A 17,493-nucleotide genomic window follows, 5' to 3' on the forward strand; every position below is an offset into this window, starting at 1 on the left:
CTAGACCTTAACACGCTTCCCGCCTGCAGTCAGGCCCGCTGCGGAGTAGGAAACAGGATTCTTTAAGGATGTAGGAGCACAGGACCAGAGGGACTCATTTGCTGGGGCTGAATGCCAAGTGAAGATTCCTCTTTTTAAACCTACTTCTCTGCTGTTTCCTTTTCCTCCACTGCCGGGCTTCTGGGAGGAAGTTTTAATTCACTCCCATCTCTTCCTTCCTCCACTACTCATTGTACAAAGCGCTATGTTGAAATTTACAGACGTTTCCTATGATTTTCTACCTGCCACATCCAATAGACTTTTTTCAAGTCTTTTTCTAATTTCAAGAGAGTATGCAAATAATAGTTGAATGCATTGGTTATGAATTACATAGATGTATATACAGCAAAAAAAAAAAAAAAAATTCCTTTTAAAGCCCCAGACCTAGACGTCACTCTTCTCAACAAAAGTCACCACTCTTGGCGTCGTGTGTCTGTTTGACATTCGCTTATGCCTGGATGGGCTGGGCATGTTCGTTTTTAATTTTGCAGGGTGCTGCTAACTTGTTCTTGAAAGGATTTTGCCCGTTAATACTTCAACCAGCAGTATACAAGGGTTTCGTCTTTCCTCACATTTAATGGGACTGTATAAGATCTGTCTTCAATCTGTTTTGCCAACCCAAAGGATAAAAAAATATACTTTATTCTAGCTCTTGGATGCATTTCTTTGATTACTATAGAGATGGATCATCTTTTCATGTATTTATTGGATATTTTTGTTTCTTTGGATTTCCGAGAGAAACGTGTTAATATCTCTCAGCGTGATCGTGAATTTGTCTTTACTTCTTGGATTTTCAATACATTTTGCTTTGCGTGCTTTCAACCTATGCTGTCTGGTGCGTACATTCATGACTATTTAATTGTCCTAAATCATCCCTTTTATCAATAAAAAATACTCCTCTGACCCCAGATCCCTTCATGTTTCTTGCAAAATCACTCGACTTATCTTCTCATTGATTTCCTGCTTCTCTTGCCCCACCTTTTCAAAACTCCTTCCTCACTGCTTTGGAGTATCTTTCTAAAATGTAGATTCAGTTCTACTGGGTGTTAGCATAGGATGAGTTGGTGAAAAGTATGGGGCCAAAAAGAGTATTAGTGGAAACCCTAAATTCCAATCCCCGGCCAGGGATTTCTCTTCGTATGTGGGGGCTAGGGGATGTTTCCTGCTTGGCTGCCATTGTGATGTGTGGTCTACTGGCCTTGGGTGTAGGCAGAGCCGCCCTTCTGTTGGACTTGTGTTTTGTTTTGTTTGTTTGTTTTTTAAGATTGATTTATTCATTTTAGAGAGAGAGAGGAGGAGCAGAGGGAGAGAGAGACAGAGAGAATCCCTAGCAGACTCCCCACTGAGCACAGAGCCCGACGTGGGGCTCGATCCCAGGACCCTGAGATCATGACCTGAGCCAAAATCAAGAATCAAGACCCTTAACCTGCTGAGCCACCGAGGCGCCCCCTTTGGACATGTTTATTGGTGGTTTCTGGATGGGCACCTCTGAGCTAGCTGGTGTGGAGCCGGGTTAGGGTGAGGTCCCCAAATGCCTGAGGCCCCCCGGGAAATTGAGAAATTGGATCTGGGAAGTTGCTGTCTTCTTTGCCTGGTCTCACCATCCATTGATGAATCCACAGCTCCTTCTGAGTTTAGTTTCAGAGGTCAGCCCATTCCATCTGGGGCTTTGCCTGTAAGATAAAATGCCTTGTTCATAGTTTTGATGACTTGAACTGAAAAACATCATTTCCTGCCAATAATACGGTGAGCAGTAAGTTTATGGAAGTGATCAAGGAAGTAATTTTTGTTGTGGTGTTTATTCAGGATAGAGTAGAGGGGCCCTGCCAAAGATCCACCTGGAGGACTAGTGGGTAGGCCAGAGCTTTGGGACCTAGGAGAGGAATGGGAGTATCTGAGCCAGCGTGCGTACCTTTGGAACATGTCTCTGTAGAGTCCAGCTTCCCCAGGCCATGTGAGGAGCAGGTGAACTGCCACGGCAAGGAGCTGGGCTTGTGATCTGGGCAGTGTGAAATGAGTGAGCTCCCTGGACTGGAAACTTGTACACCCACATCCTTTTTGAGAGCTTGGAACTCAGCCTCTGAGGTCACATCTTGGCCTGACTTGAAGGGATGCTGTTCTTTGATTTAGACACCTGCCATGTGTTGTCATGCCACTTCCCTGCTCAGTAATCCTTGACCTCATGGCTTTGCACTGCTGGAGGACTGAGTCTCAATTTTATCAACTGCCTTCAGAGCACCTGGTCGACCACTGGTTTCTTTTCCTCATCCCGGACACGCCCTGAAATGCCAATTACCGTTATGGGGGGTGCACTATGTGTTTTCTCTCCTCTGTGTTTGCATATGCTGTTCATTTTGTTTTGCTCCAAGAATTGTTCCGTTCTTCCCCTCTCTTCCTTCACAGGTCCTCACCTGGAAATTATGCTTTATGGCCCAGAGCAAATTGTATCTCCTCTGGGAAACCTTCCCTGGGCAGGCCCCCTGGGAGGCAGAAATCCCAGACCATCCTGAACAAACTTCCCTTGTGACATTTATTATTCCATAATCATAGTTACGATTTACCTATCTTTTTCTCTTTCCAGGGTAATGGTGAGGTTTTTTAAAAGTTTCTGTATCTTCAGCACTTTGCTGGTCCATAATTGATGTCCAATGTGTGCAAATGTCACCATTAAGCTATTGTTTCCAGGTAATATAGATACATTTGTCCCAGGGTATGTTAAATATAAAAGAACAGGGGTTTTTTTAAATTTAATTTTATTGTTTTTAAGTAGGCTCTGTGCCCAGCGTGGGACCAAACACAGGGCCTAAACTCATGACCCTGAGAATAAGCTGAGGTCATGAGTTGGACGCTTAACAGACTGAGCCATCCAGACTCCCCAAGAACAGGTTTTTTAGAGGGACACAAGATCCATGTTTAAAACTAAGGGATAGACACTGTCTTCCATCCATCATAAAATATTTGGAATTACATAATCACCATTCTCAGCCAGGAGAGCTTCTTCTCTAGTGATCTGATGTGGCATCTTCAAACAGGTATCCTGGGAGAGGATTCAGTCTTCCTGTGATTCTAGGGTTTTCATTAAATCCTTAGGATTCCAGAACTGTACATTCCCCATAACCTCTTTATGCCACAAGTGACTAGAATGTCTCTTCTCTATTTTACTTATTAATGTATTTTAAAATATTTATTGAGCATTTGGGATGAACCCTGCCTGAGTGCTGGAGATGTATCAGCCAAAGAGATGTGGTTCCTGACCTCATGAAACTTACTGGCCAGTGATGGGAAGGGTACCTGTTGGGGCCATCAGCTGCATGGACAGATTTATTATTACCGTCGTGCCTCATGTGTCTGCTACCATTTCTATACCTCCCTCTCCAGCCGAAGAGATGAGAAATCAAGTCTGGAAGTCTCCAAGTCAGTGTGAGATCTTACCTGTGGAATTTTATAAAGGAAGGCATCACCTGGAGGGCGGTTGAAAAGAATGAAAATTGCATGTAATTAACATGTCTGAGGGATGGTACAAGTGACTGGGAACATTCTACAGGACATTGAGAAACCAGTAGGAATGGCGTTTAAAGAGGATTGAAGTTTGCTTTCATGCCGTTCTACTCAAGAGCAGAAGTATATCCTAGCGCAGAAGTCACTAGGTCATTTCATCGGTAGTTATTAATGGGTAGACTAGATGCCTGGCAGGCTCAGTGGGATGGTTCAGTTTCTTTGTAAGAGGCCCAGGCTTGGGATCACATCTCATGCAGCATTTATTATCATTGTAAATGGGCAGTTCCCCTAACCTTAAGAAATTGGCATAGAGCTGGAGCTAACCCCATAATTTAAACAAAATTACAGTTATTTTATGTTTAAGTTTCTCATGCCCTTTCAAAGCAACATGTTCACTAACAGGAAGGTCTACAATTGCGGTGATTGGTTTTATGTTTATTATACCTTTAGAATAGAAACCCTTTATTACATAAGGCCATCTTGGAACAGCTCCTAGGGAGAGAAAAAAGGTGGAGGTCTATTTCAGTGGTGGTTATGCTTGCTCCGTAGAACGGATAACCTGTGCGATCAGGTCTTAATTTTCCCTCATGTGCATTAGAAAAGGTAGAGTAGTGGTGATTTGGTCTTGACTCAGAATTCTCTCTGATTGTGGCGTCAGGGGACGACATGGGGTGTTTCTTATTCATGCCGATGTCACACCCCTATGAAAATCTGAGAGCTTGTAGTCAGGCATTGCGGTTCCCTTTAATTTTGCAATATGGTTCTGTCATTCATGTATTAGTCGAAACTGATGTGTTTTTCTGTTATACTTGCTCACTATAAAAAAATAAGAACAGAAAAGGTACAAAGAAGCAAGAAAAAGCTATTCATAATTCCACCACATTGAGGCAAAATGACATCTCATTATTGTTTGAATCTTTTTTATTACTAGTGATGGTCCACTTATTTTCATGTTTGTTATTTGTTTCTTTTGTTCTCTGAATTGTGTTCACGTTTTTTGTTTATTTATCTGTGTTGTTTGGGTTCTCATTATCTTTTCTCCTTGTAATTACTCTAAGGTTTTTTTTGGTTTTTGTTTTTTTGTGTTTTTTTTTTTTTTTTTTTTTTTTTTTGCAGTTTGCTGTTTTAATTTTATTATTTTTCTGATCGGAGGTTTACAATATGATCAAACTATTGAAGATTCTTCAATATCCAGAGTTTGTATGAATATTCCCATACATTTTATGTGGCTTTCCTTACATTCTGAGTTCTACATTCAGCCATTTTGTCTATCTAAGATTTACTTTTAGGGGCGCTTGGCTGGCATGCGGCTGTTGATTTGGGGGTTGTAAGTTCGCGCCCCACGTTGGATGGAGAGATTACTTAAATAAGTAACTAAACTTGAAAAAAAATAAAGTAAAATTGAGTGTGCAGGGGAGACTCTCACTGTTTCACCCAATAAAGCGGTCCCGACACCATTTATTGAGTGATTCTTGCCTTATTGGTTTGTGGAACCTTCTTGGCATAAATTCCGCAAGATCAAATCTGTTTCTAGAATCTTCTGTTTCACGTGTCTGTCATCTCTTTCTTGATTAGATGATGGTCACTTCATGTTGGATTTTAACATAATGTATGTCTTTGGGTTTCCTTGATGTCCTTTTCCCCTCAACAGTTTTGTTATTTATTCCTCGCTGTTTATTCTTTCTGGTCAATGTGGGAAATATTTGGCAAGTGCTAAAAGTCTTTCTGTAGAAATCCTTGAAAAAGGAACATTTATAGTATTTTTAACTTATGAAAGTAATGCATGTTTGATATAGAACACTGGAGACTACAGTTAAATATAAAGAGTGAGCATGTTAAAAAAGAGAATTCCACCAAGTAAATTAGAATATCTAACTGGCTTTATTAAGCAATTTGTGAATCGGGCAGCATCTCATCTAGCAAATGGGGGAGGGTCCTCCAGGGGACTTGTGCAAAATGGAAGGTTTTTATAGGAAGGAGGGTGGGGTGAGAAGTTCTTAGCAAAAGGTACAGGTCACCTTCCCTGAGCGGGGAGGGCTGGGGATCTTATTAGGTGGATTGCCTCATTTTACTCTGAAGGATGGAGAAGGGCTCCTATGACACGTGACTTCATCAGTCCCAACCAGAAAATTCCTGACTGACAAGTCAAGACGACATTTCTGGGGAAGGCTGAAACTGCTGTGAGGTTAAGATAGTAAGCCCCAGTTTGGTGACCTGGCCCAGCACAAGTGACTGCTTGGTCATGCCTGTGGCTTCGTTGAACAAACAGAAGCCATCCCAAATCCCTCCATGCAGATCCTCCTTGGGAAATCATTTCTTTTTTCAGAAGACAAGAGGCTTTGGAGTCAGGTAGATCTGGGTTTCCAGGCTGGCTCTGCGTTCATACCACTTGCTTGCCGTTGGGCTGGTGACTCGGAGCCTCAGGTTTCTCATCAGTACAATGGGTGCACCAGCATTACGGGCTCACTGAAAAGTAACGAGATAACGTAGACACTGTATGGTTGGCGCAGCGCGTGGACTGCAAAGGCTGGGCTCACACATGCATGTGTGTGTTTTGTGAGGGGGGGGGACTGTCACCTTTTTACCGCTCATCTTCCACCCCCATCTGGGACCAGAGGGCTAGCCTCGGCTTCTCGGGTGATGGCCAAGGGCACAAGAAGCCTCCAGGCTCGTACCTGGAGCGGGCAGGATCCTTCCGCCTTGTTCTGATTGTCAAAGCAAATCATGTGGCTGTGCCCCGATCCCACATTGTGGGGAAATAGACTTTGCCTCCTTCGTGAGAAAAACCTGGAAGTCACGTGGGGCTGCATACACTGAGGGGTGAAGGATTGATGCGTTTTGCCACACGGTACAGTCTGCTAACAGCTCTGGCAGGTCAGGGTGGGGGGAGGTGTTTTCAGATTGAGTGAGATAGGCAGGGCCAGGTTACAGGGGGGCGGAGGGGCTGGTGTGTCAGATTTGACTGGGACTGGGGAGGGCCTGCCCTCGGGGAAGACTTTCTGGGTGAAGGACGAGAGTACCAAGGACAGAGGGATGGCCCAGATGCGGGAATGAACAGAAGTGTTTTCAGGGTCAGCGTCCCCGGGCTTGAAGGCCAGTTCGGCCAGAGCATTGAAAGGAAAAGCAGCCGGTTTGGTATTATGTTTCTCATTGCTGGGCTGAAGTTCTAGAAGATGATCTTTAGCCCCAGATTGGAGCTCTGTGAGGGGCTGAGGGCGGGGGAGTGATGGTTTGGCTGAGAGCAGAGCATTTTAGATCTTTCCATCTCTCTGAGGAATCCGATTGACCACAGTCTGGATCTGCTGGTCTTTGGAACAAGACTACGTATTATTTCCAGTTTGCATCATTTCCTCGTGTATTTTGGCCCTCAAGAAAGCAATCGGGGCGCCTCCCTTCACGGCGCTCCCCTTCGGAAGGTTATGGGATAGATACCATATGTGAAAAACTTGGGCAGCATTTCCTGGGCCTTAGGTAGACAGGTTTCCTGAGCTCTGGCCTGAAACCGTCAGCATTAATTTACCCTTAATTGCTTTTAGAGATTCTGTTCCCGAGCCATTGCTTAATGAATCTCTGGGGTTTTTCTTTTCTTTTTCGGTTCGCATCAGTTGACTATAGCAAGATAAGCTTCTTTGTAGCCAGATAGATCCGTCTGCTGAGCTGAGAATCTGAGCGATGCCCCTCCCTTGCTTCCACCAGCCCCCGGCCTCCTGGGTGTGGTTCCTCGCCTCCCTTCCAGAAAAACCAGGCCGCACAAAGCAGGGAACTGTGGTCAGGGTTGGGGGTTAGAGAAGGTGAATCAACCAGTGAATCAACCCTTTTCACTTAAAAAAAAAAACAACCTTCTGAAGATAGACACAGGTAGGCGTTTGCCTGTGTCCCGATCTCGAACTACACCTTGAAACTGGCCTAGCCGCCACCTGGCCAAGGAGAGCGGAGGCGCGTGGATTTTCTAGCTAAGGACAATTACCTTGTCTTTGGAAAAGCATCTCTTCAGGACTCAGAGAAAGAGACTTCCCAGGAAGCCGTGGAGGGAGAATGCACGTTTTGCCATATCAAGCCAGTAGGTAATCAGCTCAAAGATCAAAAACGGCTTGGGGAATATTCCAAAGTAAATGTTTGTAGGAACTTGGCTGGCAGGGGAGGCCTGGAGGCTTGTTGATCCTTAGGTGCTTGAAAAGGGGGCGTGGGCCTGGCTGGCACAGGGGTGTGCCCAGGGCGTGGGGCTGGCTGTCACGGGGGTGTGCCCAGGGCGTGGGGCTGCACACCGACAACCGCGCCCGCTGGCCCCCCTCCCGCCAGGCTTCTGCGGAAAGCCACCGAGAGGTATGAAACAACAAATCCTCCCACAGCACAACATCTTACATTGAATTTCGGGGGCTTTGTGGACCTTCATGGGGTCCTTTGTGGGCTTTGTGGACCCCGAGACAGGAAGCCGTGCCAAGCACGGAGTGGGCTGCACGGTGATTCGTGAAAATTGCCCCGGTCCCACTGATAGGCAGGACGCCCGGGAACTGAAATGCTGAAGCATGCACTTGTCTCAGAGACTGCTCTGTGCAGGAACTGAGCTAATGAGGTGTGGCGCTGCTTCCCGGACGAGCGCAGAGCTCAACTCGAGGAAATTAAACCACTCAGCAAAGTGTGCCTTCTCCCTCGTAATGAGAAGTCCAGCCGAGGGGCCTTCTACGTCTCCGCTGCTCAGCCCCACATCTTGTTTTGCAAGGCTTGCTGTTGCTAAAAATGATACCGCTCTTGCCTTGGATTCCGGGAGAGGCTTGATGAGAGCAGAAAGAAAGGGGCTGTCGGCCTGGTTCATGCACCTGACCCAAACAGGCTTTCGGGATTTGAGTTCTGATTAGTAAATCAAAGGAGACAGCAGGCCGTGGAGTCCAGGATGGGATCTTTTTTAAGTGTTGAGGTGCCATCACTGATGTTATAATTCGGGAGGAGATAAGTTATGCCTTTGATCATAAAAAGGGCAGAGAGAAGAAACAGGGAAGGTAGGAGGGTTTTCATTTGTTCGTGCAGTAACCATTTCTCTGCCAGGCACGGTGTTGGGCTCTGGGGAGACAAAAGGAAGACACCCCCCCTCCCCGCCCACCGGCTGCCCCAAAGTGGGAGAGAAGGGAGTGAAGGGTCTCTGATGGCAGCTTGCAGAGGGGGAGAAAGCGGCAGAGGACGGGGCCTGACACCGGGCTGGGGGCCCCGGGGATGTGCCTGGGGCTGGGGCTGGACAGATACGGGCGTGTTGGACAGAAGGAAGGACACTTTAGGCAGAGAGGATAGAGAGTGAATTGAGAGAGGGCATTCCTCATTCTGGGAAGTACAGTGGTTTTAAGTAGTTGGAGGAAGGGGGGGTGAGATGAGGTTGGAGGGATGAGCTGGGGTGGAACTGGGTGCCAAGCAAAGGAGTTTGAGCCTGACTCTGAAAGCACTGGAGAGGCAAGGAGATCGTTAAAGAAGAAGAGTGCCGTGATCCCATTTGCATTTTACGAAGATCATGCCTGGTTGGCTCATTGAGTGGAGCATGCAACTCTTGATCTCAGGGTTGTGAGTTCGAGTCCCACGTTGGGTGTAGAGGTTACTTAAAAATATAATATTGAGAAGAAAAAAAGAGGGAAAGGAAGGAAGGATGAATTGAAAGAAAGAAAGAAAGAAAGAAAAAGAAAGGGAGGAAGGGAAGAAGGAAAGAGCTAGATCATGCTGGTCACAGTGCAGTGGATAGAATGAGATTGAGTTGCAGAGGGGCAGGCTGGATGAAGGGTGCCAGCAGGTGGCTTTTGTTGTCATTCAGGTGGGAAGTGATGGGACGTGGAGTTAGGGCAGTACAAATGGGGGGAGGGGGAGCGTCATAAAGAGATCCTAAAGATGGCAGGATCTTCAGGATTTGGTGACCGACCGGACATGGTGCATGTGTCATGATTGTAGCTTGATGCCTGCAAAGAGAGCATGGGGTGCCCTGCAATGAATACAGGAAGGCACAGCCGAGCAGGGAGCAATTTTAGGCATGCTGAATTTGTGGGGCTTATGAAACATCGAGGGGCAGATGTCCCATGGGACGTTGATGCCTGAAGGAAGGTCCAGGTGAGTCACGCGGGTTTGGAAGTTGCCAGCATGACCGTGGGAACCATAGATTTGGGTGAGGTCACTCAGTTAGACCAGCAGAGGGCGGAGAAGGAGCCTTGAGGAATTCGAGGATTTGGAGGACTAGCAGGAAGGGCAACCCAGGAAACGGAACAGGTGGCCAGGGCAGATGATGGGGGAGAAAGAGCGGAGGCAGGGTTCAGGAACCCCGAATGCGCGGGCATCCGAGAGTAGATCGCGTTTTATAAGGAGAGGCAACAGTATTAACTCCTGCAGAAATGATGCTTGACCAAGGTCGGGTTGGAAAGTTTCCCTCAGTTCTGGCCACGTGGATGTCATTGGAAACTAACCAGCACAGTTTTCCTGGAATAGGGTAACCTGAAGCCAAAGGCAAGTGGACTGAGGACCTGGATGGGGGCTGGAGGAGGGAGGCAAGGAGAAAGACAGTAATCAAGGCTGTGGGAGGGGCCTTTTTTTATTTAAATGAAAGAAACCAGAGACCCTGGGGGTGTCTGACTTCCTGACTCTGCTTCCTTCCAGGGAGGACGGACAGACAGAGGGCAGGGTTTGGAGGTCCAAATGTTTGCAGGCGGCCAGCGGGACTAGTTCTCATGTTTCTACCTGCAGAGGAACCACTGTGGAGCTTGATGGGGATTCTGGGTCGGGGGTCTGCCTGATTGCCAGGCAATGCTGATGCGGATGCCACAACCACTTTTGGAAATTCTTGCTGATGGCCTTGATTTCTTCTGTGGAGTAGGAGGCATGTTTCCCTGCCAGAGGGAGATTGGCCAGGGGAAAGTGGTAAAGCAGAGGGCAGTGGGTGGGGTGGGGGCTCCTCTGAGGGCCCCGTGGAGACTGGAAACCTGGGATTTGCCTTGTCATCAGCTGTAGATGTGAGACTCTGTCTCTTTATCTGTCTCTGTCGTCTATTATATTTATATTTCTAGATAGATGTAGATAGATCCATAGGAAGAGAGAGGGAGAGCTAAAGAGAGATTTATTTCAAAGAATTTGGCATCTGTAACTGTGGAGGCTGGCTGGCATGTCCAAACTCTGCAGGGCTCACCCACAGCTTGGAGACCCAGGGAGGAACTCATGTTGCAGCTAGAATCTGAAGGAGGTCTGCTGGTGGAATTCCCTCTTCTTTGGGAGTCCTCAGTCTTCTTTCTCTTAAAACCTTCAACTGATTGGATGAGGCCCACCCACTTTATGGAGGGTCATCTGCTTTAACCCAAGCTTACTGATCTAAATGTTCATCTCATCTTAAAAAAAAAAAGTACTTTCAGGGGATCTGGGTGGTGGCTCAGTCAGTTAAGCATCCGACTCTTTTTTTTTTTTTTTAAAGTTTTTTTTTTTTTTTATTCAACAGAGATAGAGACAGCCAGCGAGAGAGAGGGAACACAAGCAGGGGGAGTGGGAGAGGAAGAAGCAGGCTCATAGCAAAGGAGCCTGATGTGGGGCTCGATCCCATAACGCTGGGATCACGCCCTGAGCCGAAGGCAGACGCTTAACCGCTGTGCCACCCAGGCGCCCCTAAGCATCCGACTCTTGGTTTCAGAAGACTCAGGTCCTGATCTCATGGGTCATGAGATTGAGCCCCATGGCAGGCTCCATGCTCAGTGGGAGTGTGCTTGGATAGTCTCTCCCTCTGCCCCTTCCCCTGCGCACGCTCCCTCATGCTCTCTCTCTCTCTCAAACAAATAAGTACATCTTTAAAAATAATAAAATAGAAAAGTACTTTCAGAAACATCGAGAATGATGTTTGACCAGAATGCCATGCGCTAGCCACGTTGACGCATGAAATTAAGCATCACAGTCAGTTAGACTTGCTTTGGGATCTGACTTCATAGTCTGACCCCCCATCCACAGGGAGCCAGAGAGAGAAGGGAACAGTTTGTCTCCTTGCTGGAGAAAGAGTGAAGTGGATGTCGGTGTCCCGTAGAAAGCGTGTGGAATCTTCGGGAGTTTTGTGTCAGTTGGCAGGTGTAGTATTCAGGGCCGTTTCCGGGCTCGGGAGTGTGGGCACATTTGCAATAGGGCTTCCAAGGACGAGGCCCATTTCTGTTTCCGGTTGAGCATAACCCATGGCGTGGCTGGTATGGCTTGAGCTGGCACTCACCAGCCGCATCTTCGTGGCCTTTGGTGCTTGTAGGCTCGTGGCATTCAGGCAGCGGCGAGGGGTGACTGTGTGACACACTTGCTTTTCCTTCCTGATCCCTTGTATCTGGCCGCTGGATACCACCGTTTGGAGAATGGATCCCACGGCTAAGTGGCTGGGCCACACCACTGCTTTCGTGGGGATGGGGCCCTTTTGCTTTCAGTTTGCGATGGTCAGGTATACATAAAGCGTGTCTGCGGTGGGTCAGTGCGGTGTGGCCGTCCAGGTCAGGGGAGCAGGCGTGCCCGTTCTGGAAGTACAGGGGATGGTGGCACCATGGGGGGGGGAGGGGCATTCCAGGTTTGCTCTCATACGTAAAGCACATTCCGAATTTGGAAGGGAGCCACTCATGGACCTGGACCCTCCATTTTGAAGTGGATTTGATGTCGTGTGGATGTGACGGTGGGGGGCAGGCAGCCCCAGAAGGAGCCCTCCCCTCCCACCTCTGCCCACAGCCGTGGAAGGAGTGGATGTGAAGATGTGTCTGCCCCACGCCTGTCACGTCCTCGAGTGTTTTCTCCTTGGAGCGTGGCTGCGCTTAGGGTCAAGGTGGTGTTTTCTGACTCAAACAACCGATTCTGTTTGACTCCCCACACTTCCTCCTTCTCATTTCGCTCCATGCTGTTGGCACGGGTTGTAAAGAACCCTGATTAATGGACCTTCATGACCTCTTGCGTGTTTTTGGTGCACTTTGAAAATGAAAACGAATCAGCCTGGTAGGAATTTGCAGAGCCTGACGTGAGTCTGTGGTTCCAAGACTTGGCTCTTTCCTGCGCCATCTCTGAATGAGCTTAGATGGGTTTCTTCTGGAAGGCCCTGGAAGAGAAAAAGAAGGGAACCCTAGTGCCTCTGTGTGGTCAGAAGGGCTCCTACTGCCTGCCCCTCCCTCTGTTCTTGACCGTGGTGGTCTGAGCCATTGAACCCTCTTTCAAGTCAAGTTCATGGCTCCTCTTCCCTGTCCTCCTAACCCAGCTCAGTCCGTCTGTCACATCTGGTGTAGGGACAGCCATTTGGCACTTAGCTCTGACTGTGTTGCATTACAAGCTGCCTTTTATAAATGTTGAATGTATTTTTGCGGCAAAACCCAGGACTCTTAGTTACCAGCAGCAGTATCAGAACCTGGGCAATGTTGAGTAATCTGTCCCCTTACAGGGGTGGGCGACACTGGGCAGAGACCGAGGGGTGTCATTGCACCCAGAGCCAGAGCTGACAGTGGGCAGCCAGGAAGGCTCTGCAGACTGGCCACATGGTGACCGTCCTGCTGAGCTGAGTGACTGCGAGAGATTGGGTAGGCCCTGGAAGGGGAGCCCTCACCTTAGGGCTCCCACCCCCTGCTTTGGTCAGACAGGGGCATCTGGAAGAATCGAACCATCAGATGATAGAGTTCACTTCCAGGCACCTTGCTGCTTTTTAGGCTTGTTGGGTGACTCAGGGCACGTGACTTCTCACTTGTCTGGGCCCCCAGTTTCCTCATCTGCGAAATGGGGTTGATAATACCGCCTACCTCTTAGGCAGGTTGCTGTGAGGATTAAATGAGATAGAACAGTCCATAGAAGCTTCCAGATGTTTCTGGCACATAGCCTGCACTATGTTAACGTGGGTTATCACCACCATCATCATCGTCGTCGTCATCATCATCATCATCTGCAAGTTCCCTGAGGTTTCCTGGACCACATTGCAGCTAAATTCTTTGACAGCAGTGGGGATGTTTGGAGGCATCTTTTTGTTTCCAGGCTGGCAGACGGGGTCACAAGTGTGACTTGGTACCTCTGATCTGTACCACAGTGGGGTCATATAAGTTGTCTCCTTAAAAGGGGGTCATGGGCAGGGGTCTGCCTGTGATAGGGCACGGCCAGCTCTGTGGGCGTTGTTTTCCTCCCTTGAGGAAGGAAGGCCCTTGACCTTCTTTCGCGTCAACTGTGATCCTCTCTAGTGGTTTCTAAGGTGGCTGGTTCTCCCCAGCTCTCCTCTCCTCACTCAGCATCCACAGAGGGGTATAGCGGGCGCTTTTGGTGATAAGTGAAGTCAATGCCAATGGCTCTGGGAGAGGGGGAAGCAGTCGTCACCGTCGGGGAGCTACCAAGTTTAAGGACGTGTCCCGGCATATGGACAGATGGAAAGACAGACATCAGGACAGATGGAAGGTGTCTGAGATCTCACTTGGTTGGTTATTTGTCTCTGCTTTCTTTTCCCCATGAGAACAGCTTGCCAGAGTCTGTTTCCCTGTCAGGCCTCTGTGGAGAGGGCTGGGCTTAAGTTCTTTGTAGTCCCTTCATGTGTTGATTGAAAATTATCCAGACTTTAAGATAGTTTTCCTGCTAACCATCTTCTTTCAGACACGAGATTGTCTCCTGCTCGCTGACCTTTTACTGAAAGGAAATCTGTGATTTCTGGGACCCAGAGCCCAGCCTGTGTTGCTAGAGGGAGCACACAAAACACCCAGCTACAGATTTTGAAGTATTTTTGCGGTTTCTGTGGCGTGCCATCCTTCGCTCATTCCTGGGTATCTTGCAAATCCAGAATCTGTTTATCCACCTTACCACCTCCCAGGCTCCTCTTACCTGGATTTTGCAGCCTGGAAGGTGGTCTGGGAGGCAGGAAATACGTCTGATTCTGTATGTTCCATTATACAGAGATGGGGCCAGACGCCAGGCTCTGAGCTGACCGCTCCCTTCCCCAAGCCCGCCCGTCCAGCTGCCTGGCACGGGCCATCGCTGGGCCCCCCTGAGAGTACCAGGCCAACCACCGAGGCACTGGGGCACCGGGCACTGGGCACCTTTCACCCCCTCGGCTCTGCGGGGACTTGGAAATGACTGGGAGGGCTGCTTTCAGGTCAGCCTGTGGGCAAGGTGCGACACCCACGGACGTGTGGTTTGGTACCCTGCCTGAGGGTCATCAAGACACAGCAGGAATTCAGTATCAACTCCTAAGGGGCAGGAGCCATGTCTGTTCCCTTTGTGCACTCTCTCTGTTTCTATGGACTGTGAGCCGCTGTCTCTCTTTGAACTGACCACCCTTACTCTCCTTCCCGTGCTCATCTTCCTCCATCGAGCACTGGATGTCTGGGAGCGATGGGTGTATCAGTCAGCGCCTACCCCTTAGTGCTTCAAAACTGCAGTGTCTGTCTCTCCAGAATATTCTGCCCATCTTCTCCATAGCAGGCAATGAACCAGGCTCAGGGATTTTTTTTTTTCTTGAGGCGGAGTCTACCTCCCTAGAGGAGGAAAGAATGCTGATTTTCATATTTAATGATTGTGTTCATCTTGTCTGTCCAGTGTGAAACCTTGAGGGCATCGGGCACAGGAGAGGTGAATCGTAAGCCAGGCAAGGACAGAGATCCGGGTAGGCCAGGCCGGGGAGGAGATTCCCAGGTGGGTCCTGCAGGAAGGGTCTGGGGTGCGTGAAAACTCTGGAAGCCCGGCTCATGGTGATGGGGCGTATTCGATGGGAGCTCGAGGCAGCCAGGCCAACTGGGTCTTTCCATGAGTCAGTACGTTGCATTTCCACGAGGCTCTCAAATGATCCTTATGGGTATCTTAGCCGGGGACCCACAGCTAGATGTGGTGTGGATTTTTTTGACAGGTGTAGAGATGACAAAACAGGAACGGTGTGCTCGGGGTGACACGTCCCCTGAGCGTGTGACAGGGCACTTCTCATTTTTGAAATCCGCCCCTCCCTGACTTACCGCATGGTCACCTTGACCCATGAAGGGGCAGGAGGGGGGCTCCCCATTCCTCCGAGGCTCCCACATTTCCCACTTCACCCCCTGGGGGAGGAGTTGCCCGAAGAGACGTGACTCACACCTGAGTCTGGATTGCATCATGACCCCATTGCCTGCGGGTGGAGAAGACGGCCCTGGTCCCCTGCAATCTGGTCTTTCGCTTCCTATTTCCAAGCCAGAAGCTGTTAAAAACAAAGGACCAAAGACACCAGCCCCAGGGAGGAGCGCGGGGAAGGGGTGGGTGTGTTCACGTGGCTGGGCCGCTGAGTAATAGCGTCTTCCACCCTGCCAGGCTCGGGATGGTTGAGGGGGCTCGGAGGGACCTTCCGGGAGCCCTCCTCCCTCGGGTCACCACGCAGCAAATGAGATGATTCCTGCCGACTGCCCGGGAGCCCGTCAATAGCCATTCTAATCTCCCTGGCAGCCCCCAGAAGTGAATTTACAGCGACGTGGTAAAAATGAGGCTCCGTGATCAATGGGTCCCTGGACAGTCTCCTCCAGGAGACACAAATGTATATTGTAACAAAACTTTATTTTCTCCCGAAAATTGCCTGCATGACTAATATGGCCCGACACAGCCCAAGCTGTTCCGCATAAAAAAACAAGCCGTTTTTCTAGCTCCTTCTTCCGTGCTGTCCCTCTCTCACTCCATTCTTTCATCTGGTTTCCTTTGTTTTCTCCCTCACGTGCACGCTCTATATTGTTCACTCTCACGCAAGGAGGGGGAGAATGTGTGGAGATGCCCTAGCTCGCTCTTCCATCCCCTTGGCTTCCGCTCGGTATTTCCAACCAGGCTCAGCCAAAGCATAGAAGCCAATTCATCGGTGCTCCCGGAACGGTGCGCAGTGCTCCCATGACTGAGCCCTGCAGAGCACGTTCCCAGGGTATTAAACCACCTCTCACAGCACCAGGAGCTCTACAGCCCCTTGCCCAGCCTGAGTGGAAAAGAACTCTTCTCTTTCCCTCCGTTTTTCAGGGCTGGGGGAGTCGCTATGAGGGAGGACCTTGGAGGCAGGTAGTCCCATCTTCTGCCCCCACCCCAAGGAGATTCTAGGAAGAGTCGGGGTGTGTCAGGCAGCACACGCCTATGTAGGCGGAAGACCCGCTTCCTTGCTTATGAGTATTTACACGTGTATTTTATGTCCTAGAATGCGGGCTCCACCCGAGCAGGGTCTCCAGTAGATGTCTCCTTTTGGGTTCCCCCGGAAGCAGACCCTGAGACAAATATTTGAGTGCATCGGTTCATTTGGAAGGTGGAGAGAACACCGCTAGGGGTGTGGGGAAGTGGGACTTGGAAGGGACGGCATCCCCCCAAAGGATGTGGGTGACGGAGCCTAATCCCACTAGGAGACTCTGGGAGCCAGTGTAAACCACCCCTCAGCGTCCACCTGCTCCAGGGGTGAGAGAGCTGGGGTATTGATGCTTCAGTTCCTGGTGGATGGGGGCAGGGACATTGCTTAGGGGGGAACCAAGTAGGCTCCAGGCAAAGAGATGCGGGTGCCCGGAGCGGGAGGTCGGGCAGGTGGGCACCGAAGTGGGACCGGGTAAATTTGGGAGAATTGGGGCTGGATCCCTTAACAATCTCCTTCTTAGGTTTTAGCCAGGAGGGGCCAGGAGGGAATCAGTGATTCACACCTTGGGAGGACATGTCCATGTGTCCGTCCCCAGTGCCTTCCTCCTTCCTCTGACTCCACTCCCCCGACTCTCGTCCCCCAGGTGCAAGGAGCTGAAGTACGCCAAGGAGCTGCCCCAGATCTCCATCATATTTATCTTCGTGAACGAGGCCCTGTCGGTGATCCTGCGGTCAGTCCACAGCGCTGTCAACCACACGCCAACACACCTGCTGAAGGAGATCATCCTGGTGGACGACAACAGTGATGAAGGTAAGGGGCGGCCCCACTGTTTTTGAGAAGAAAGCGCGCGTGCACATTGGCGGTGGGGGGGGGTTGGGGGGGATGCCACTCGCATTGTGACAGGAGCCCACGTGTCTTTGTCT

At 49.5% G+C, this 17,493-nt stretch overlaps 1 protein-coding gene across 2 annotated transcripts in view; it reads left to right on the plus strand.

Moving 5' to 3' along the window:
- GALNT17 (polypeptide N-acetylgalactosaminyltransferase 17) overlaps positions 1-17,493 on the plus strand; it is a 434,901-nt gene that overhangs the window by 178,647 nt on the left and 238,761 nt on the right. For both annotated transcript variants that reach the window (XM_045786142.2, XM_087868355.1), the window contains exon 3: positions 17,214-17,380. In XM_045786142.2, coding sequence (XP_045642098.1) covers positions 17,214-17,380 — 167 coding nt within the window. The remainder of the gene's footprint in view (positions 1-17,213; positions 17,381-17,493) is intronic.

Source organism: Ursus americanus, chromosome 2 (assembly GCF_024610735.1).
Source record: "Ursus americanus isolate L20-20 chromosome 2, mUrsAme1.1.p, whole genome shotgun sequence".
Taxonomy (NCBI): domain Eukaryota; kingdom Metazoa; phylum Chordata; class Mammalia; order Carnivora; family Ursidae; genus Ursus; species Ursus americanus.